The sequence below is a fragment of the Nesoenas mayeri genome, assembly GCF_963082525.1.
Source record: "Nesoenas mayeri genome assembly, chromosome: 1".
Taxonomy (NCBI): Eukaryota; Metazoa; Chordata; class Aves; order Columbiformes; family Columbidae; genus Nesoenas; species Nesoenas mayeri.
This window is the reverse complement of record NC_137541.1, coordinates 182,728,705-182,746,201: the sequence shown is the minus strand read 5'-3', so window position 1 is coordinate 182,746,201 and position 17,497 is coordinate 182,728,705. Positions and strand designations below refer to the sequence as shown.

General features: G+C 37.9%; 1 protein-coding gene across 1 annotated transcript in view; it reads left to right on the top strand.

The window, feature by feature from the left end:
• ZC3H13 (zinc finger CCCH-type containing 13) overlaps positions 1 to 17,497 on the top strand; it is a gene marked incomplete at its 5' end in the record, with an annotated part of 50,065 nt that overhangs the window by 15,954 nt on the left and 16,614 nt on the right. The window contains 8 exons of the mRNA XM_080364079.1: positions 3,233 to 3,341; positions 5,042 to 5,181; positions 5,933 to 6,093; positions 7,383 to 7,580; positions 8,961 to 9,134; positions 13,414 to 13,724; positions 14,761 to 15,225; positions 16,186 to 16,368. Of these exons, the coding sequence (XP_080220205.1) occupies positions 3,233 to 3,341; positions 5,042 to 5,181; positions 5,933 to 6,093; positions 7,383 to 7,580; positions 8,961 to 9,134; positions 13,414 to 13,724; positions 14,761 to 15,225; positions 16,186 to 16,368 (1,741 nt within the window). The remainder of the gene's footprint in view (positions 1 to 3,232; positions 3,342 to 5,041; positions 5,182 to 5,932; positions 6,094 to 7,382; positions 7,581 to 8,960; positions 9,135 to 13,413; positions 13,725 to 14,760; positions 15,226 to 16,185; positions 16,369 to 17,497) is intronic.

The window sequence follows — 17,497 nt, the reverse complement described above, 5'->3', positions numbered from 1 at the left end:
TTGTATTGCTGATAAGGCTGAAACTGAAGCCTCTGCCTCGTGAGAACTATAGATTTTAGGAGTCTTATAAATATTCTCTCCATCATTGTTGGAAAAATAACACTTCTTGGTTAGAAGCATGTTTTGCAGACTGGATGAGTCCTTTTCTTTCTGGCCAAATTCTTCTGGCTATAGTTCATTCAAGTAGACATCAAGTCTTGTGCTGTAGAGTACTGATTATATCTTATGAGCTGTGGAACTTCAACTTAAATACACGTTAAAATTCAATAAAATCTTACAGAATTCATCCGTAATGTTGTATTTTTTTCCTTTCTTAAGTAGCATTTCTCCTGAATGTCAACATTAGTCTGTAATCGTCTATCCAACACATGTAAATAATTTAACTGTGAGCACATACCTGAAAACAACATAGACAAAGTCTGCTAAGTTGTTGTTTACTCTTAGGACTATCTATATATTATTTTATTTTTTTTTTTGGAAAATAATATTATGAAAGCTTATTGTTTCTTATGTAGTAAATGCTTTTTTTTAAGAGTCTGCAGAGAAGTAGTTTACAAGTTTGGATGAAGCGGAGAGAGCATCTGCAAGTACAAGAAAGACATGCTGTTGGCCTTTAGAAGCTTGACTTATTTTATTCTTGGCTTATTAAGGGAGAGGAAAAAAAAAAAACAACCTGTGTTAAATATAAGAAAGTTTATAAGGATATGAAGGAAATATATTTTCCAGATAGTACGAGGGAATTAAATACATTACAAGTGCAACAAGTGCGATGAAAGTAATATGTTGAAGACTTTTCTGATGAGAAAATTCAAATATATGTTTTAAACCATCATAACTTAAATTCTTGATTTGTGTGCCCCAGGTAAATATACTGAATTTCTAAGATGAGATTTGTTTTTCAAGATGCAGTATTACCAGAATCTTTTTTCTTGACAACTAAACTGAAGTCATTTAGTGTATGAGTAGGCTTGGTTCAAGTTGTCCTGAATTGTGAAATAGTATGCTTGAATAAAAATTGTCTATTCTCTTCCCCTATGTGGAATAATTTAATAAAATTCCTTTCATAGATGTTTTTTTCCTCAGTTCTTCTGTAGAAGTATGGTTGTGCCGTTACTGAATCTCTTCACTGAAAGGAGAAAATACAGGCTGTTACAAGATGCTTGTGTTGGTTGTAAGTTTGGAGATGTTAAGTAGTATTAAATTGGTCATGCCTTATGGTTATTAAATTGGTCTTGAAGCCTTCTGGCCTATCTGCACGTTCTCTGCTGACAAGTTATTTGGGGAATTGTCTTTGAGAAGTTTTTTGAGGTCAGTAGATAAAGGGTGTCCTAACATGTGTGCTTCAGTTTGCTAGTAACAAATAGTGTTGGACTCATAGAAACTAGTATTTGTATTTAAGAAAAATATGTTTATTGCTTGCTTATATTGTAGGAAGTAGTATGAGTGTATGGCAGAAGTACACAATTTAATAGAACAGATGCAACCTTCAAGCAGGGCAGTCTAGAAAAATGAAGATGCTCTAAGAAAAAAGATGATTGCAGGAGAGGCTTGTTGATAAAGTTACAGGAAGTTACAGGTTTTCAAATCTTATCAGAGTAGTTTTCTTTTAAAGTAACTTGCTTTGGAGCTTAGTACAATTCTTGCTTTTAGACTGGAATGTCTTTAGTACATACTGTGATGGTGGCTTAGTTGATTTAGCCTTGTCTGCAGTTGGTGTCAGCAACCAGCATGACTTAATAGGTTAGGATCTTGTGTATCATTTTAGAGGTCCTGTCATGAAATGGAGAAAAAAAAGCACTTTTCCTTATTTTACAAGCTGCTTTAAATTAAACATGACACAAATTAGTTCTTTAATGTGAAGTTTCTTTGTGTTATGTAGCGGCTGGTCAGTTTTTTCCAAACCTTCTAAGACTTTGAATATGATATATTGAATGCAACAAGATGAGAGACTTGAAGATAACTGTGTGTTGAAGTGTCTGGTTTAGGCCACTAAGTAAAATAAATGCACTCCTTGTTCTGTCATCTTTTACATCATTAAACTAGAGACATTGACATTGCTAGTGTGGGGGGGGGGGGAAGTTGAATTATACTCAGGAGTGACTATCCACAATGTTCTGTTATTTCCTTACTGTGTTTCTAAGGTGATGTTAAAGATTTAAATTAAGTCAGGATCTAAGTCCCAATAAGGAATAGCTAGTGAAATTCTCAGGCATCTCCTTTTCTTGGCATAAGACCAAAGGTTCCTGTGTATCAACACTGAGGAATCCCCAAAAGAAGGCACTGTAGGAGGTGAGAACAAAAAGGATATGGGACAGACTTCATTTGCTTTTTCTGGTTTCCTACTTAGAAAATTAACCTGAGATACTTCTAAACTTGAATGTTCTTGAAATCTTGGTCCTGTACTCCACTTGAGCCCCAGGGAGACTATTTAGAGAATGTCACTTCAGCAGAGGTTATGATGCATCTCTGCAGCTTTACTACTGGAATTTAGCAGGGAGAAAAGAGCAGTACAGATTCAGTTGCCTTTTGAAATTACCTTCTTTCTTTTAAGAATAGCCCGTTCTTTGCGTATCCACAGAACCATCTGCCACATGCAAAATGGGTCCTACTGCAATCTTGCCTTATAACTTGGGGGCAGTGAAAGTTCAAATATAAAGCTATCAAAAAAACTTGTTTCCAGTGTGTTTTAGACTTTTTTTCCCCTTCCTTCTGACAGCCAAGGATCTCTGGTTTTGTTTTATTTTATTATCCCTGTACATTCTTTATCCTCTTGAGAGTTCATGGTTTATCTTCTGAGGCTCATCTGCCTTGCATACAAATATTCTTATTTACAGCTGAGAACTCTTAATCAAGCTGTTAAAATTATACTCTTTAAATGTTCATTAAACTTCTGGTCTTAAGAACCTGGTCTGTTCTTCAAGTTCCTTTGTTAAACTTTATTCTCTGATACGTGTTTGATTCTTGCCCTGCCTTTAAACCTTCTTGTTTTATGAATCTTCTCTTTTCCCTATCTGCTATTTGCATGCTGATTATATGAAATTGCAGTAGAACATGTTGCCTGTGGAGTCTCTGCTTATTTAAGAAGATATTTGCTCAACAGGCTAGAGGGGAAAATGCTTTTTGTGCTATAAAAAAAAGCAACAGCCAAAATACCATGTAGAATATATGTGCTTCTTCGGGCTTCTTTTAAAATAAAGTTGTATACTCTAATGCAGCATTTTTCCTTTTATAGAAAGAGTCTTCACGAGGAAGACGTAGAGAAAAGGAGGATATCAAAATCACAAAGGAGAGAACGCCAGAAAGTGAAGAGGAAAATGGGGATTGGGAAACAAATAGAGAGGGTAAGTATAATTAAACTAATGGTTCCCTTGCAGCTGAAAGAATTGCAAGATTACTGGGCTGCATATAAAGCAAAATATTTAAAGATTTGGTATCTAAGCAGAATACTTTTATGTGGTAGCCATTAATGTTTGTTTTTAGAGGGGAGCAGAGAAGCAATCCGAGTTGGACTGCCATGAGGGTAAAAACACCTGCTTTTTTTTTTTTTTTCCATTTTTACTGGGACAGCAAGGAACTGGACCCTAAGCTACTCTGTCACCTTTGTATCACTGGTCAGATCCAAGTTACATCCAAAGTAGTTTTGAAACTGATCAGTCTGAGGAGAAAGCATAGCTACTTTGAATTCAAAAGTCAGCAGGTTTTTGTTACATAGCTGTTGTGGTGTGAACTGTCTCATTAATGAGGGCTCCATTAGAATGAACATTACATCAGTTGAAAGTAGCAATTGGTGCACTGTTTATCATCTGAAAACACTGAAAGAGTGGTAAGAGTCTTGTGTTGCCTTCTGTAGTGGTTTTTTTTTGGTAGTTAAAAGGTCATTGTCCTTGTTGATAATACATGTCCGTTTAATATGCTGTCTGTTGAGGGAAAGACTTTGTTTTCGCTCTCTTGAGTCTTTCTACTTCACACTTGCTAAAGACCAAGTTCACCTGGCAGTGAAATTATGGCAGCTTGTAATGAACTGTGATGTTTACATAGTTCTGTAACTTACAGTGTTTCAGAAGTAGTTATGATATTGCAAGAGAAGAAGACGGACTGGGAAAGAACTTGTGCTGTTAGGAACTGCACCTCTCTACCAGCTGTTCCCATGCATTCATGACACGTGGAGAGAATTTGTAGACTCAGTTTAGTTATTGCAAAACCTTTTATATAGTTCTTGTGTGTAGGAAGCGGGGGTGAAAGCTAATGATTTTTTAATGAAGTCATCTTTTCTTTGACAGTTATTTTCCCAAAGTGCTTTTTGAGGATTAGACTTAAATAGCTGTAAACAAAATAAGAAATGTAAACAGAGTGAGTAAAACTACTTTAATTTGCAGTAAGATTTCAATTGCAAGGCTTGAAGCATATGATATCAACTAGTCATGACTTAATGAAAAAGTGAGAGAACTAGCACCTTTTCTGATGTGAAAACAAAACAGTAATAATATTTTAAAAACAGAAATTGTGTGCATTTATCCAATGAAAGAAGTCATATAGACCTCTTATTTTCAAGTCAATTTGTAGATGTAATTAAATAAGTGTATCAATTGATTTGTGGGACACTATTAAACAAAAACCTCTGGTATCCTGCATCACTATTTAAGTCTATTTCACGTGAGATTTCTCAAGTGGTACTTTACATATTTTGGTGGGAAAGCATACTTTTTTGTTGTTATTTAAATAAATAAAGTTTACTTTCCTTCCCTTGCTACCACAGCTTACTAATTGGTGCAAGTCTCTGAAAGAAGTTTAAGGTTTGGTTTTTTCTTTTTAATGAAGTTTAAGAATTTAACTGCAGGTTGTATGAAACTAACTGAAGTTACTTCAGGTTTCCACACATAATTGGAAAAGACATTTTGCTTAGCTTCATTGATCCGTTAACACAGTGCTTAAAAGTCAAGAAAATACTTATGCTTGACATCCAGTATGCTAAGTATTAGTATTTATTTCATATGTGATTGTTTATTAATCTATTTACTTCTCTTTTTTTTTTCCAATAAAGACTCTGATAATGGAGATGTTAATTATGATTATGATCATGAGCTGTCTTTGGAAATGAAGCGCCAAAAGATTCAGAGAGAACTTATGAAGTTGGAACAGGAAAACATGGAGAAACGAGAGGAGATAGTCATTAAAAAAGAGGTTTGTGTTACGTAAATGTGAAATGAAAAAAAATAAGTAATCAGCCACTTCATAGGCTTCTGAGTGTTTCCTGCAGACCTGAGCTTCCTGGGCATTATTGTGTTACATAGTAGTAAATAACTGGCACATGTATAACCTAGTATGTAACTTGGATATTGGTAGTGAGTAGCTGGTCAATATCCAGCACCATAACCAAGTTTTTTGCTTTATGAAGTTGGCTACTAAATGAGTAGGATTTAATGCATTTTAGTTACATAAAACTAATAAGAACTTTAACAGAGAGGACATGTAGAAGAAAACACAAGGCGTGTTTGCCAAGCTCCTTGTCTAACATGTCTTGTGGTAACAGAGTTAAGTACAGCAAAGCTGTGTTAGAAACCCTAAAATCTTGGGGAAACTTTAAAAAAAAAAAAAAAAACCAACCAAAAAAAACCTGAAAGGAAGGAGGTCTTTCTTTTTCAGACAACCTGGAGTGCTAGCTGGAAACTTACTGATTTTAAACTTTTAGTAACAGTTTTTTTAATGCATTACAGAGTGCATCATTTTCTCTTCCCCTGCCCCTTTTCCCATCATCTTCCCTTTATGGTGTTCTTTGAAAATGATGTGGTTAGTGTATTTGAGGTAGATGTGCACACAGCTAAGATCTCACATGTACACAGTTAATGAATTTACATATTTGACACATATCTCAGCATACAGGTAAGCTTTTGAGCATGAATGTTTTACCAATTAGTATATTTTTTTCCTCAAGATTTCTCCAGAGGTGGTTAGATCTAAATTATCACCATCGCCATCACCGAGAAAGTCTAGCAAATCTCCAAAACGAAGGTCCAGTCCCAAATCATCTTCTTCAGCTAGTAAGAAAGAGAAGAAAGCATCTACTGTACCTTCCCCACTTTTGGATCAGCAGAGGTCAGTATGTTGATGTGTCTTCTCCGAAAGTGAGAACAGAGAACCACGCTGATTTTTATTACTGGGGTTTTCATAATTAATATTTTTTTCCCTCCTTACTTTCGGGACTTCTGATTATATAACTTTAAGGGGAGGTCTCTAAATTATGCACTGTTGAATCATCTTCTGCAGAAAACTGTTATGTGCATGTAGTTGTCGATTGATTTCATGGTTTACAAGCAGTTCTTTTCTCTTTGAATGTCCAGAGTTGCTGGGAGGTGATGAGGAAATATGAACTGTTAAGAAATGAGGAGCAGTTTTATTTGAGCCTGGCTTCTCTAGTGGCTTCTCTAGACGGAAGCGAAATGCTTAAAATTTGACCAACTGCATATTCCATTGTTATTGCATATTCAGGGAATAATGTTTGACTTTCAAGGCAGGGAATTTCTCACAATTTAGGAGGGGGAAAGTAGGATGTGTTTGGGGGTGTGGAAGTACAGATAAGGTATGTGAAAATCACAGGAAGTTCAAACTGGGTGCCTTACCACAAAAAGTCAGTCTCTAAAACCTGTTTTTAAGTTCTTGCTGGCTGCAAGACCTTTTGAATCACTGGTTACAGCTTTTAGATAGGAAAGAAATTAGAGCAGCAGCGTAAGCAGACACATCTCTATTTGCTAAGCAATAATCACCTTTGAAGTAGGGACAAAAGAGTGTTGTTTTGCTATGAGAAAGTAAAGTGTGGGCTAGTATGCTACTGACACTCCATGCACTGATATCTAATTTATAGGAATTATGTCAGTGATAATTTAAATGGAAAAATATATACTATTTCATATTGTGAGGTGCATATTCAAAAATACTTTGGTATTTTATGCATCAGGTAGTTAATATTAAATTGAATACATGAGTTGTTCAAATCATTTTGTGTATGTGATTGGAGTACTGCATTGCTGAAATGGGAGTCTAAACAGACAAGATACTATATCTGGTTCTCTGATGTGTGCAGTTTGTTCAAGGGCATTTTAACTTGGAAAACTGGTTCTGCATGAACAGGAACAATTCCTATTTTTGTTCATTTGCTTCAGAAGTAAAGGTTATAAATGGAAGAGCTCAATGTCAGTTTTTACCATCTGCATTCACCCCTCAGCTGAGTACAGTTATTGACTGCTGCTTGCTAATGGAGTGATGAATCCTGTCCTAAAAGCTTCAAGGCCCTTTAGGTTATAGCTTTCCTGCCAACATCTTAGAAATTGTTGTCTGAAATAGTTGGCAGTCCTTCATTTTTTCCCCTCCTGTTAATTTATCTCCAGAAGTTCTAAAAGTAACCAGAGTAAAAAGAAAGGTCCTCGTACGCCTAGTCCTCCTCCTCCAGTACAAGAGGAAACTCCCTTGGGGAAAAAACACAAAGAAAAACATAAAGCAAAAGAACGTTCAGAAGAAAAGGCAAGGGAGGTGAAAGAGAGAGGACGTGACTTTGAAAGACATAAGGAGAAAAAAGAGAAGCAGAGGTAAGTTATGTTGCATTATTAGTTTTTAACATTAACATAACCTTGCTTTTAAAGTTATCTTTTATAGTGCACTGCATAATAAGGGATTTATACCTGCTTTGCCAACAGTCTTTTCAGTACTCATTAAATATTTTAAGTGTGTTATATAGATTAATCGATAGACTCTAACAGATTGGTAGGTTTTAATTATATAACTTAACAAATTTGTAAAATGCTGTTTTGAAAGATTTATTACTTTTCAAGAAGTTGGACCTTCACCAGTGGAGCAATTCGTTTGCCAAATCTTTGTCAAAGTCATTTCCTTGCCCCTTGCTTGCTCTTCTGAAATCTTAGAGGACTAATATCTTTCTAAATTGGCAGTGACATGTTTAAACTCTCTCTGATCTCCAGTAGGTTAAACGTATTTCTGAAGTAGTCAAGGACTACTGGGGTTTTAGAATTACTTCACTTTTGCATATATGTATCTCAAAAGGTGGACTAATATGACTATTCCCATTATTTTCTGAAGCATAGATTTCCATTTAAGTTGAAAAATGCATCTGCATTTTTAAGTCCTGTGTTCCCTTGATGGAAATAGGATACGTGTTTCTAAGTGTTTACTTTGTAACTGGCATAACAAAGACTAAGGAGTGGAGGACCAGTGAATTGTGTATTTTTAACTGATTAAATAAATTACACCATTCTTACTTTAAAATATATTATTTCCCTCATGCTTTCGGACTCCATTACTGGAAGAAGGTCGTAAGCAGTAGACCAGAACATTCTAGGTTGTGCTGAAAGGATCAAGAGAGTACTTGTCTTGTTGTACTATAATCAGTATTGCTGTGGTGACTACAGCCCTTTGTTTCAGTGTTGGATTTTTGTCTTTTTTTTTTTCCCTCAATAATAAAAACTAAGAAATAATGTCAAGTCTTCATGATATACAGTAAGTTAAATAGTTGAATGTTCTGACAGATGTCTCATTCATTTGCAACTGTGATGAGCGTTTGAAAACATCTGTGAGCTTGAGGCTTCTTGAATAAAGTTCTGACATTACAGAAATTTTTAAGTAGAGTAGCAAAATAATTCTCCACTGTTAGGAATTGCAGCACCACATGAAATATTAGGTTAAATTAGACGAATATATTTTTGGTCTTACCGTATTCTAGTTTTATATTTTACAGTCCAGTGATTAACAAGAAATTTCGTGTTTAACTTGCATTCTCGAGTTTTGCTAGCTTAAGGTAATTTCATGTATGCAATTATAGATGGAACTACTGATTCCATAAGGTAATTCTTGGTCTTGTAAACACAGACTCTGTCTTGGAGTTGTTTGTCATTTCTTAGAAATGTACTAATGCTGTATTACACCTATTAAACAAGCTGCTATTTGTTTCCCAGGGATCCCTCTGAAAGCTCCCATAGACAGAAGCGTTCTCCTAGTCCTGCAGATCATTCTGGCAGTAATTCTTCCCCTTCCAGGGAGTATTCACCACCTGCTGCAAGACGGAGACAAACCTCCCGAGCTCCAGTCAAGTCAACCACTCACAAACGTAACTTCTCACCCTCTCGCAGGTGGGTGGTCAATTGCATGGATTTTATTTTCATGAGCACTTCTAGTTTAGAAATGTCCTCTGTTGGTTTGGCTGCTTGTTCATATGTGTCTGTTCTGGGAATGTGTGTGCCTCAAACACTTGACCTCTGAGGTTTGGGTTTTTTGCCAAGTTACTATGCTGAGGGTACTTGTCATGTCCAGAACACAAGTCATAGTGTAGGCTGCCATTTATCAGTTCCTCTCAAATGTTTTGGCTTCAGGTGGAACTTCAGAAGTCTGATCTGAGACATAGACTGTGATCCTTTGGGAGCTTCTTTCTTTCTTCCCACCTTCCTCCTTCTTAAAAAGTAGAAAATATGAGAAGTCTTCTATCTTGGAGATGGGGAGGGAGCAGAATTACTCTATTCTAAAGTGGGTAAGGTGATACACAGATCCTGGCTCTACACATCTTTCCTGAAAAGCGAGCACAACTGAATAAACAGTACAATATGAGGACAGTTCAAGAGACTCTTCTTGCAGGAAGCTTCAGGGAAGATATTATCCTGGTAGTTCTAGGGGCTTAGAAAAAATATTTATCACCCATTAAAAAGAAAGGAGACTTTTTAAATTTTGGTCTGAAGGAGCCTGTAAGTTTAGGTGCTAATACTACTGCAGTCCTAAGCTTGTTTAATGGAGAGGGTGGCATACTTGTTTTCTACACTTATGTTGAAGGGTGAGGGGAAGACACCAGATGTCACATATATCTGCATACTGATAAAACAAGCAAAATAAAACCCATCCATTCTGCAATCTTCAGAGTCATAAGCAGACTCTTTTGCTGCTGTGGTAACTCAGTTCAGCTGGAACAACGTTATATTGTATTAAGCTTGATGTCACTAATGAACATTTTCACTAAATTGGATTGTTTTTAGGCAACGGAGTAGTGCGGCCCATTCCCCCTGCAGCTGGCAGTAGTAAGGAAACTGAAAAACACCTTTGCAGAACCCTTTTCCCCATTTTTTTTTTTTTCTTACCTTCTCTAGTATTTTGCATGGCACTACCTGCTTGGAGATTCTATGCAGACATATCAAGTGTTGTGCAAGGGAATGTTAAGCAGGGAAGATAAATGGGCCTTCTGTTAGAAGCACGGAAGGATATTTGAAATGTTTTGTTTGTCACCAAATCATTGATAGACTTTCATGCAAGCCAATTTTGGTAACCCCATGTTTCATAATAATGATTTAATGGTGAAAAGTAAATGTAGTCATAGTTTAAAGATGGAAAGTTGTGAAATTATATTAGATTCTGTCAGTTGTTTCTGACCCTGACTGGATTTTACTTTGAGTGCTTTGGAAATTTTTACTACTAATTCTGGGCAGTCTGTTTCATTTGTATGTGACAGTGTGTACAAATTGTCATCTTGGAGCCATGCAGGCTGCTTGCTTCCTCAGGAACAGTCACTGGTCAGACCTTCCCTCTTGTGATGGAAAGCTGCAGACAGCATTAGTATGTGTCTATGGAGACAGAGAAACTGAGTTTCCTCTTTCCTGCTGTCTGTGAGGAATGTTCACTGGTAGCATGCACAAAAGGACCTTGAGGGTTTTCAATTTTCCAGGCAAAAGAAGCTATGCATAAGCATCCTGGAGGTCAGACTGTGTAGGAATTACTGGCATCCCTAAGCTCCATCAGCTGGATCCTATGCATTTTTAGGTCTTCAGACAAGGAGGTACAGAATCTTAATCTATTGTTAGAGGTGTCCAGATATTCTCTAGCGTTGACCATCGTAAACACATCTCAGTGAGATAATCTCCAGACCTGGCAATATCTGAGTGTGCAAGCATACAGACACACTAAACTAAATCAAAGAAACAAATGAAGCCTATTCTTCAGATTGTCCTAGTGAAGGACAGTTCCAATGGCTGGTTTTATTTATTTTTCTGCCTCAACCCTTTCTTTCTGCCACTTTTCTGGGTATACTATCAAGTAGAGATGGCTTGGCTCAAGTTTTGTGTATTGTTTCAATCTGTCCTACAAAAATGTTGTTTGACTTCTCTCAATTGACAAGTCTGAAGCGCCTCAACAATCAAGTCAATATGCTTCCTTTAGTGAATGTATCTGGTTCTATAATGGAATCTGGCTGTAAAACCACCATCTTAATGAGATGGGTCCTATGCTTATCAGTATATTCCTCCATGGAGTTCTGAAGGCAGTTTTCTTCAGTCACTGACATTCATTGGAAGGAAGAATATTAGTAGAAGATTTCCACTGTGTTGTCTTTTACCCAAAAATGACTTCCTTATAGATTTGCATTCCTGCCTCAGGTTGCCTATGATTTCACTTCTCATTCTGTTCCCAAAGCTTTGCTACTTGGAACCTCGTTGCTCTGTGTTCTTAACAGGAGAATCATTTTAACCTGCAGAGTCTGGGTCTTTAAGAAGGTTTAGCCAGGAGATCCACTGCTGAGTAGCACTGGCTGGAAAACTGTCCATTTGGTGCTTGGATTATGTCATGATAGGCTGTAAGCCTGCAAACCTGAATTATTTGAGGTCTGCAAGATATTTAGCAAAAGCTGTGTTACATAGATATCTTTACCAACTGCTGGGCTATTGCAGAAGATTGCAGGGAGGTACTACTGCCTTTCATAAAGTAGTCCCTCATTTGTGAGTCATCTAAAACTGAGAGCTTCATCTGTATGATCTGAAAGTTTATTTGAAGTCACCAACACTGTATATGGACATTTGAAAGTGGAAACTAAAATTAAGTGGGATTTTTGAAGATGTATTGTCCATGTGTGTTTTTCTGACTCCTCTTTGGAGTGTCAGGAACTTTGTGAAGTGGGCGTTGAGAGTTAAGGGCAATGCATTTTTCATGAGAAAAGATGCTTGCAAGTTGCTTTGATGCTGATAAGGGGAAAAAACCCTATGCTGCTGAGCTCAGGGGCTTGAAGTGTGTGTTTGTCCACATTGGGTTGTTATATGGGATGACATATAAAGAGGAAACTTGTTTACTGTTGTATAAATGATCTTTAGTTAAGTGATAGGATTTCAAAGATGAGAGATGCTTTGTATACTTTTTCTTCATTCTGTTAGACATGAGTTTTCCCTGTTTGTGTAAACATTCATGTTTGCTAAAAAAAGATATGCATATGGGTTTTCAGGATCCAGGCCTAAATTGTTTAAAGATTAATGCTTGTAATAAAAGAAGGAAGCTAAAAAGTGCCCAAGGAGGAGACACTGCTTTCTAAAAAGCAATGCTATTGGAAACAAAAGAAGAAAAATTAATTCCTCTTGGGAAACACTGTGTAAAAGTTATTTGCCTTACTCCATGACCTCCAAAAAGCATTTTATATTGAAGAGAACAGTTGTTCTTGGTTTGGGGATGCGGGAGAAGATCATGGGTTTTTTTCTGACTCCTAGGTGAACAGAGGTTCCTCTAGGAGAGCATTCTTGTAGCTGTGTAATATAATCTTGATTGGACAACTTGTTCTTGGATTTTAAATAAACTGTAACCATTTAAATATAAGCATGCCAAGGCCAATGGCATCCTGGGATGTATTAGAAGGGGGGTGGTTAGTAGATCAAGAGAGGTCCTCCTTCCCCTCTACTCTGCCCTGGTGAGACCCCATCTGGAATATTGTGTCCAGTTCTGGGCCCCTCAGTTCAAGAAGGACAAGGAACTGCTGGAGAGGGTCCAGCGTAGGGCAACAAAGATGATTAAGGGAGTGGAGCACCTCCCTTATGAGGAAAGGCTGAGGGAGCTGGGTCTCTTTAGTTTGGAGAAGAGGAGACTGAGGGGTGACCTTATTAATGTTTATAAATATATAAAAGGTGAGTGCCATGAGGATGGAGCCAGGCTCTTCTCGTTGGCAAACAATGATAGGACAAGGGGTAATGGGATCAAGCTGGAACACAAGAGGTTCCACTTAAATTTGAGAAAAAACTTCTTCTCAGTAAGGGTGACAGAGCACTGGAATAGGCTGCCCAGGGGGGTTGTGGAGTCTCCTTCTCTGGAGACATTCAAGACCCACCTGGACATGTTCCTGTGCAACCTCACTTAGGTGTTCCTGCTCCAGCAGGGGGATTGGACTAGATGATCTTTTGAGGTCCCTTCCAATCCGGAACATACTGTGATACTGTGATACTGTGATGCTTTGAAAGGATATCCTTGGTACCCTTGAGGGAAGACTAGTTTGATGTTATTTTCAGCAGACAAAGGGCAGAGAACGCACAAATTATTTTAATCACTCTTTTCTGTAGGGTGTGGTAGAAACCTTTCGAATCAAGTTATTACATGTGTGCCTTTTCTAACTCTTCCTTGCAGGTCTGCTTCCCCATCAGGTCAGCATCATTCTCCCATATCATCCAGACATCACTCCTCATCATCACAGTCAGGCTCCTCTGTTCAAAGACATTCTCCTTCCCCACACCGCAAAAGAACTCCTTCTCCGTCTTATCAAAGGACAGCTTCCCCACCTGCAAGGCGATCCTCTTCTCCCTATCCTCCACACTCTTCCTCTTCTCCTCAGAGGAAGCGAAGCCCTTCGAGACACCGATCTCCTGGAAGAGAAAAGGGAAGACATGATCGTGATAGGACTTCACAGTCTCATGATAGACGCCATGAAAGGCGGGATGGTATGAATAAGAATTAGCACTTCAGAATAATGTTTATTTGTTTGCAATTTGCATTCTGAAACTTCATTTTCAAATTGTGGCATTGTCTGCACCTATCCCAGTGGCTAGAGGGTAAAGAAAATACTGGCTGTGTTATCATGCCTGTGCTGCTTTCAGGGACTACACCATGGAGTGTTCCTGATAGGACTGCTTATGTAGACTCAGCTGACTGTAAAGATCCTATAGGCATCTGTCGAGGTATTGTGTAATGCAATGGTGGATTGGTGGGTAAGTGATCATCTCTTGATACCAGGCATATACTAGTGGATCAGCTGAGTGAAGGCAGGGTATTTATAACTATTACTCTTGTGTGTGAGGTGCCCAAATGCTAATCTGGTCCTCAGTGATTGCTGTGTGTTGTCTTTTTAACTGACATTAAGTGAGATGCGTACAAAGAAAGTCATTCCCTCTGGAAATCTGTAAAGCTGGTTGAGCAATTTGTGATGGGCTAACATGCTGTTTTTCTCAGGAGACAGATTTACAAAGAGTACATGTATCACCTTCTTTTAGACTGCCTGTAAACTTACCTTCTGTTGCAGTAGCATAATTAAAACCAAACAAATGAAACCCACCAAAACAAACCTTTAGCAGGCATTGAGGTCTTAGAAGTGAGAGGTCTAAATATAACACAAACTTCCTGAAAATATCCGTATGTGGAGGAAAAAAGGAATCTATGATTGGAGGAGAAATGATCCTACCTTAGAATTATTGAAATGTGATTGCTCTGTAATGTTTGAGATTTAATTTTGTTATACTTATTATCTTTTGAAAGATTAATATTTGTAAAGTACAGATTCAAATTCACAAAAAGATCTTTAAAGCTTACTGAATGTGTAGGTAGATACCCAACATGATCATCTCCTACTTATGTATTAGTTTTTATTTTCTCTATGTATGTCAGAAGTATATTTTAACTGTATTAATGTAGTGTTCTTTGTGAGCTAAATTTTTGCTCTAGTTAAGCTAGACATATAACATTCTTCTACATTTTTTACAGAAACTAGAGGGAAAAGGGAAAAAGAAAGAGAAACAAGAGATGATCGTGATTATGACCAGGAACAAAGCACCTCCAGGGACCACAGAGATGACAGAGAGACTCGTGACGCAAGAGACCGAAGGGAGACAAGGGACAACAGAGATCGGAGGGAGCCAAGGGAATCCAGAGACACTCGCGAGTCTAGAGATACAAGGGATTATAGCAGAGATACCAAAGATAGTCGGGATCAGAGAGACTCACGCTCCACACGAGATTCCCATGACTACAGAGACAGAGAAAGTCGCGATACCCATAAAAAGGATGACCAGTATCAGGAGGACTCACGCAGCTATGGAAGATCCCATGGCAGAGAGGAGAGCTCTCGTGCTGAAACAAGGAATGACTCCAGAAGTGACTCCAGAAATGAGAGCAGAAGTGATAGAACTGGCAGAAGTCGAGGCAGAGGTCCAGAATTATCTGACAAAGGTATTACGTTATTTAAAAAATTAAAATGTCCTTATCATTGGAGATTGAATATTGACATTCGTATTATCTTGTTTGATATTTGATATGGAAGTGCTGCCAGATAGTTAATGCTTTTAAAGCTATGTTCAATTCTACTGTTGTCAAATTAGAACAGTTGCTTAAATTTATTGCCCTCCATATAGTGTTCTTCATTCATTAAAGTGGCATAACATTGGTATTCTGCCATCCTATTTAAAAAAAGTCCTAACCTTTACAGCACTCTACTTAATGTTGCTGCAGCCCTAGGTTTTCCCATGGGCTATAAACACAAGAAAGAGGCTGATTTGTAGGGTGTGGTATGTACTGGGAAGCGGATTGTGTTCCCTCAAAAGCCAACTGCATGTCTTACATACTTGAAAACCATCTCTCACACATACTTACCTCTCCCCACCCCCGCAACCCTTATTGGCTGACCAAAAAAAAACCTGGGATTTTAACCTTTGGCAGTATTTTTGAAAGTGTGATGTACTTTGTAGAACAGTTTGGCTTATCACCTTTTAATCATCTGTAGTAAAAACATTTTGACTTTCTCTGGCTTTTTGTGGCATTTTCATTAGGGAAATGCCATACAGGAAAAATTATCTCTACTTTGCTTGTTCCTGCTGCACTGTCTATGAGCTTATATTCTGCTCAGAGCAAATGTGAACTGACTTTTTGGCTGTTGTCTTTCTGCAGGAGATCTCATGCAATGACCAGGGGGTGGTGATTTAGAAAGTCTTGAGTTAGCAGCTGAAAAATAACAACTTTACAATTAAACGTGAAATTTGAGTTGTTAGTTAAGTAGAGTTTGATTCTACAATTTCTATTTCCATGAACAGTTAATTGAAGTTTATTAAAAGTTACTACTTCAGTTGTAAGGAGATCCACTCATATTTTATTCTGTGTGAAAACTCATCTTTTATATTGATACATCTCTATTAGGAAGTCGGGGGACTAGAGGATCCCAGGTTGATGGTCACAGCAGTAGTGGAAACTACCATGACAGCTGGGAATCAAGAAGTAGCTACCCTGATCGGGATCGTTACGATAGTCGAGAACAAGCAAGGGATTCCTCCTTTGAAAGAAGACATAGTGAACGGGACAGGCGTGACAACAGAGAAAGAGGTATTTTAATTTATATTTTTACATGTGCATATGTAGTCAAATGTATATGTATCAATGTGTATGTTTCTCTGTCCCTCCATATTTTTCCATGTTCTGTCCCCACACCACTAATTCATAAATAACTCATTTAATAGCACACACTGGCACTAGTCCTATCCTTGATGTAAGTTACCTTCTGTAGTAAGATCTCTCATTAGCAGTGTATGCATGAATGCTATGGCCTTTTTTTATGGCTAGATTTTGGTACCTTCTGTTTTTATTCATCGAAGTAATCTTTTTAAATAAACTGTCGTGGTTTAACCCAAGCTAGCGATAGAACCATGATAGTTGCTCATTCACCCGCTCCCCCGCTCTCCACCCCGCGCCCACCCCCCCCCAACAGAGGAGAGAATCAAAAGGGAAAGGAGAAACTTGAATTGAGATAAACACAGTTTAATAAAATAACAAAATACTAATACACTACTAGTAAATATATATATAAAACAGAAATAAAAGATACTCAAGGCAATTCCTCACTAACACGCTGAACAGCCAGTCCTAGGAAACAGCCCGGTCCCAGCAGCCGATCCCAAAGAGAGAAAAGAGAGGAAAAAGGCAGAAAAGCCCAGAGGCTTCTGCAGAATGGCAAAAGGCCGGGCTAAATGTCCCAGCTGAACTTCCCAGCTACCCCCAAAGAGAGAGAGAGAAGAACCAGAGAGATCAAAAGAACCACAACTGGAAGGTCCAAACTCCCCTTGAGTACAAAGCATGATGCTAATGAGATGGAATAATCTTATTGATCTCTGGATGTCAGTCAAGCTCTGCCCCATCTCTGCCCTGCTTCATGGATGCCTCACACCTGTAAGCAAGGTGCTCAGAATGTCCTTGGCTCTCAGACCAGAGCAAATAAAAACATTAGCTCTGTGCTGGGGTGTTATCTGCTTGTTCTCAAACTAAGTACAAATAATGAGCATGCTAACTATGAAAAATAAAGGTTTCTAACTGCACAAAGAAAGTTAAGCCATTTTCAGTCAGATTTCTTCAAGGGATTTCATTGTACAACTTTCATGTGAAATGTGTTTTTCTTCTCTTTGCCTTCTCTTCCACTTCATGGAGACAAACATGTAAGCTTAGGTCATGATTGCATTTC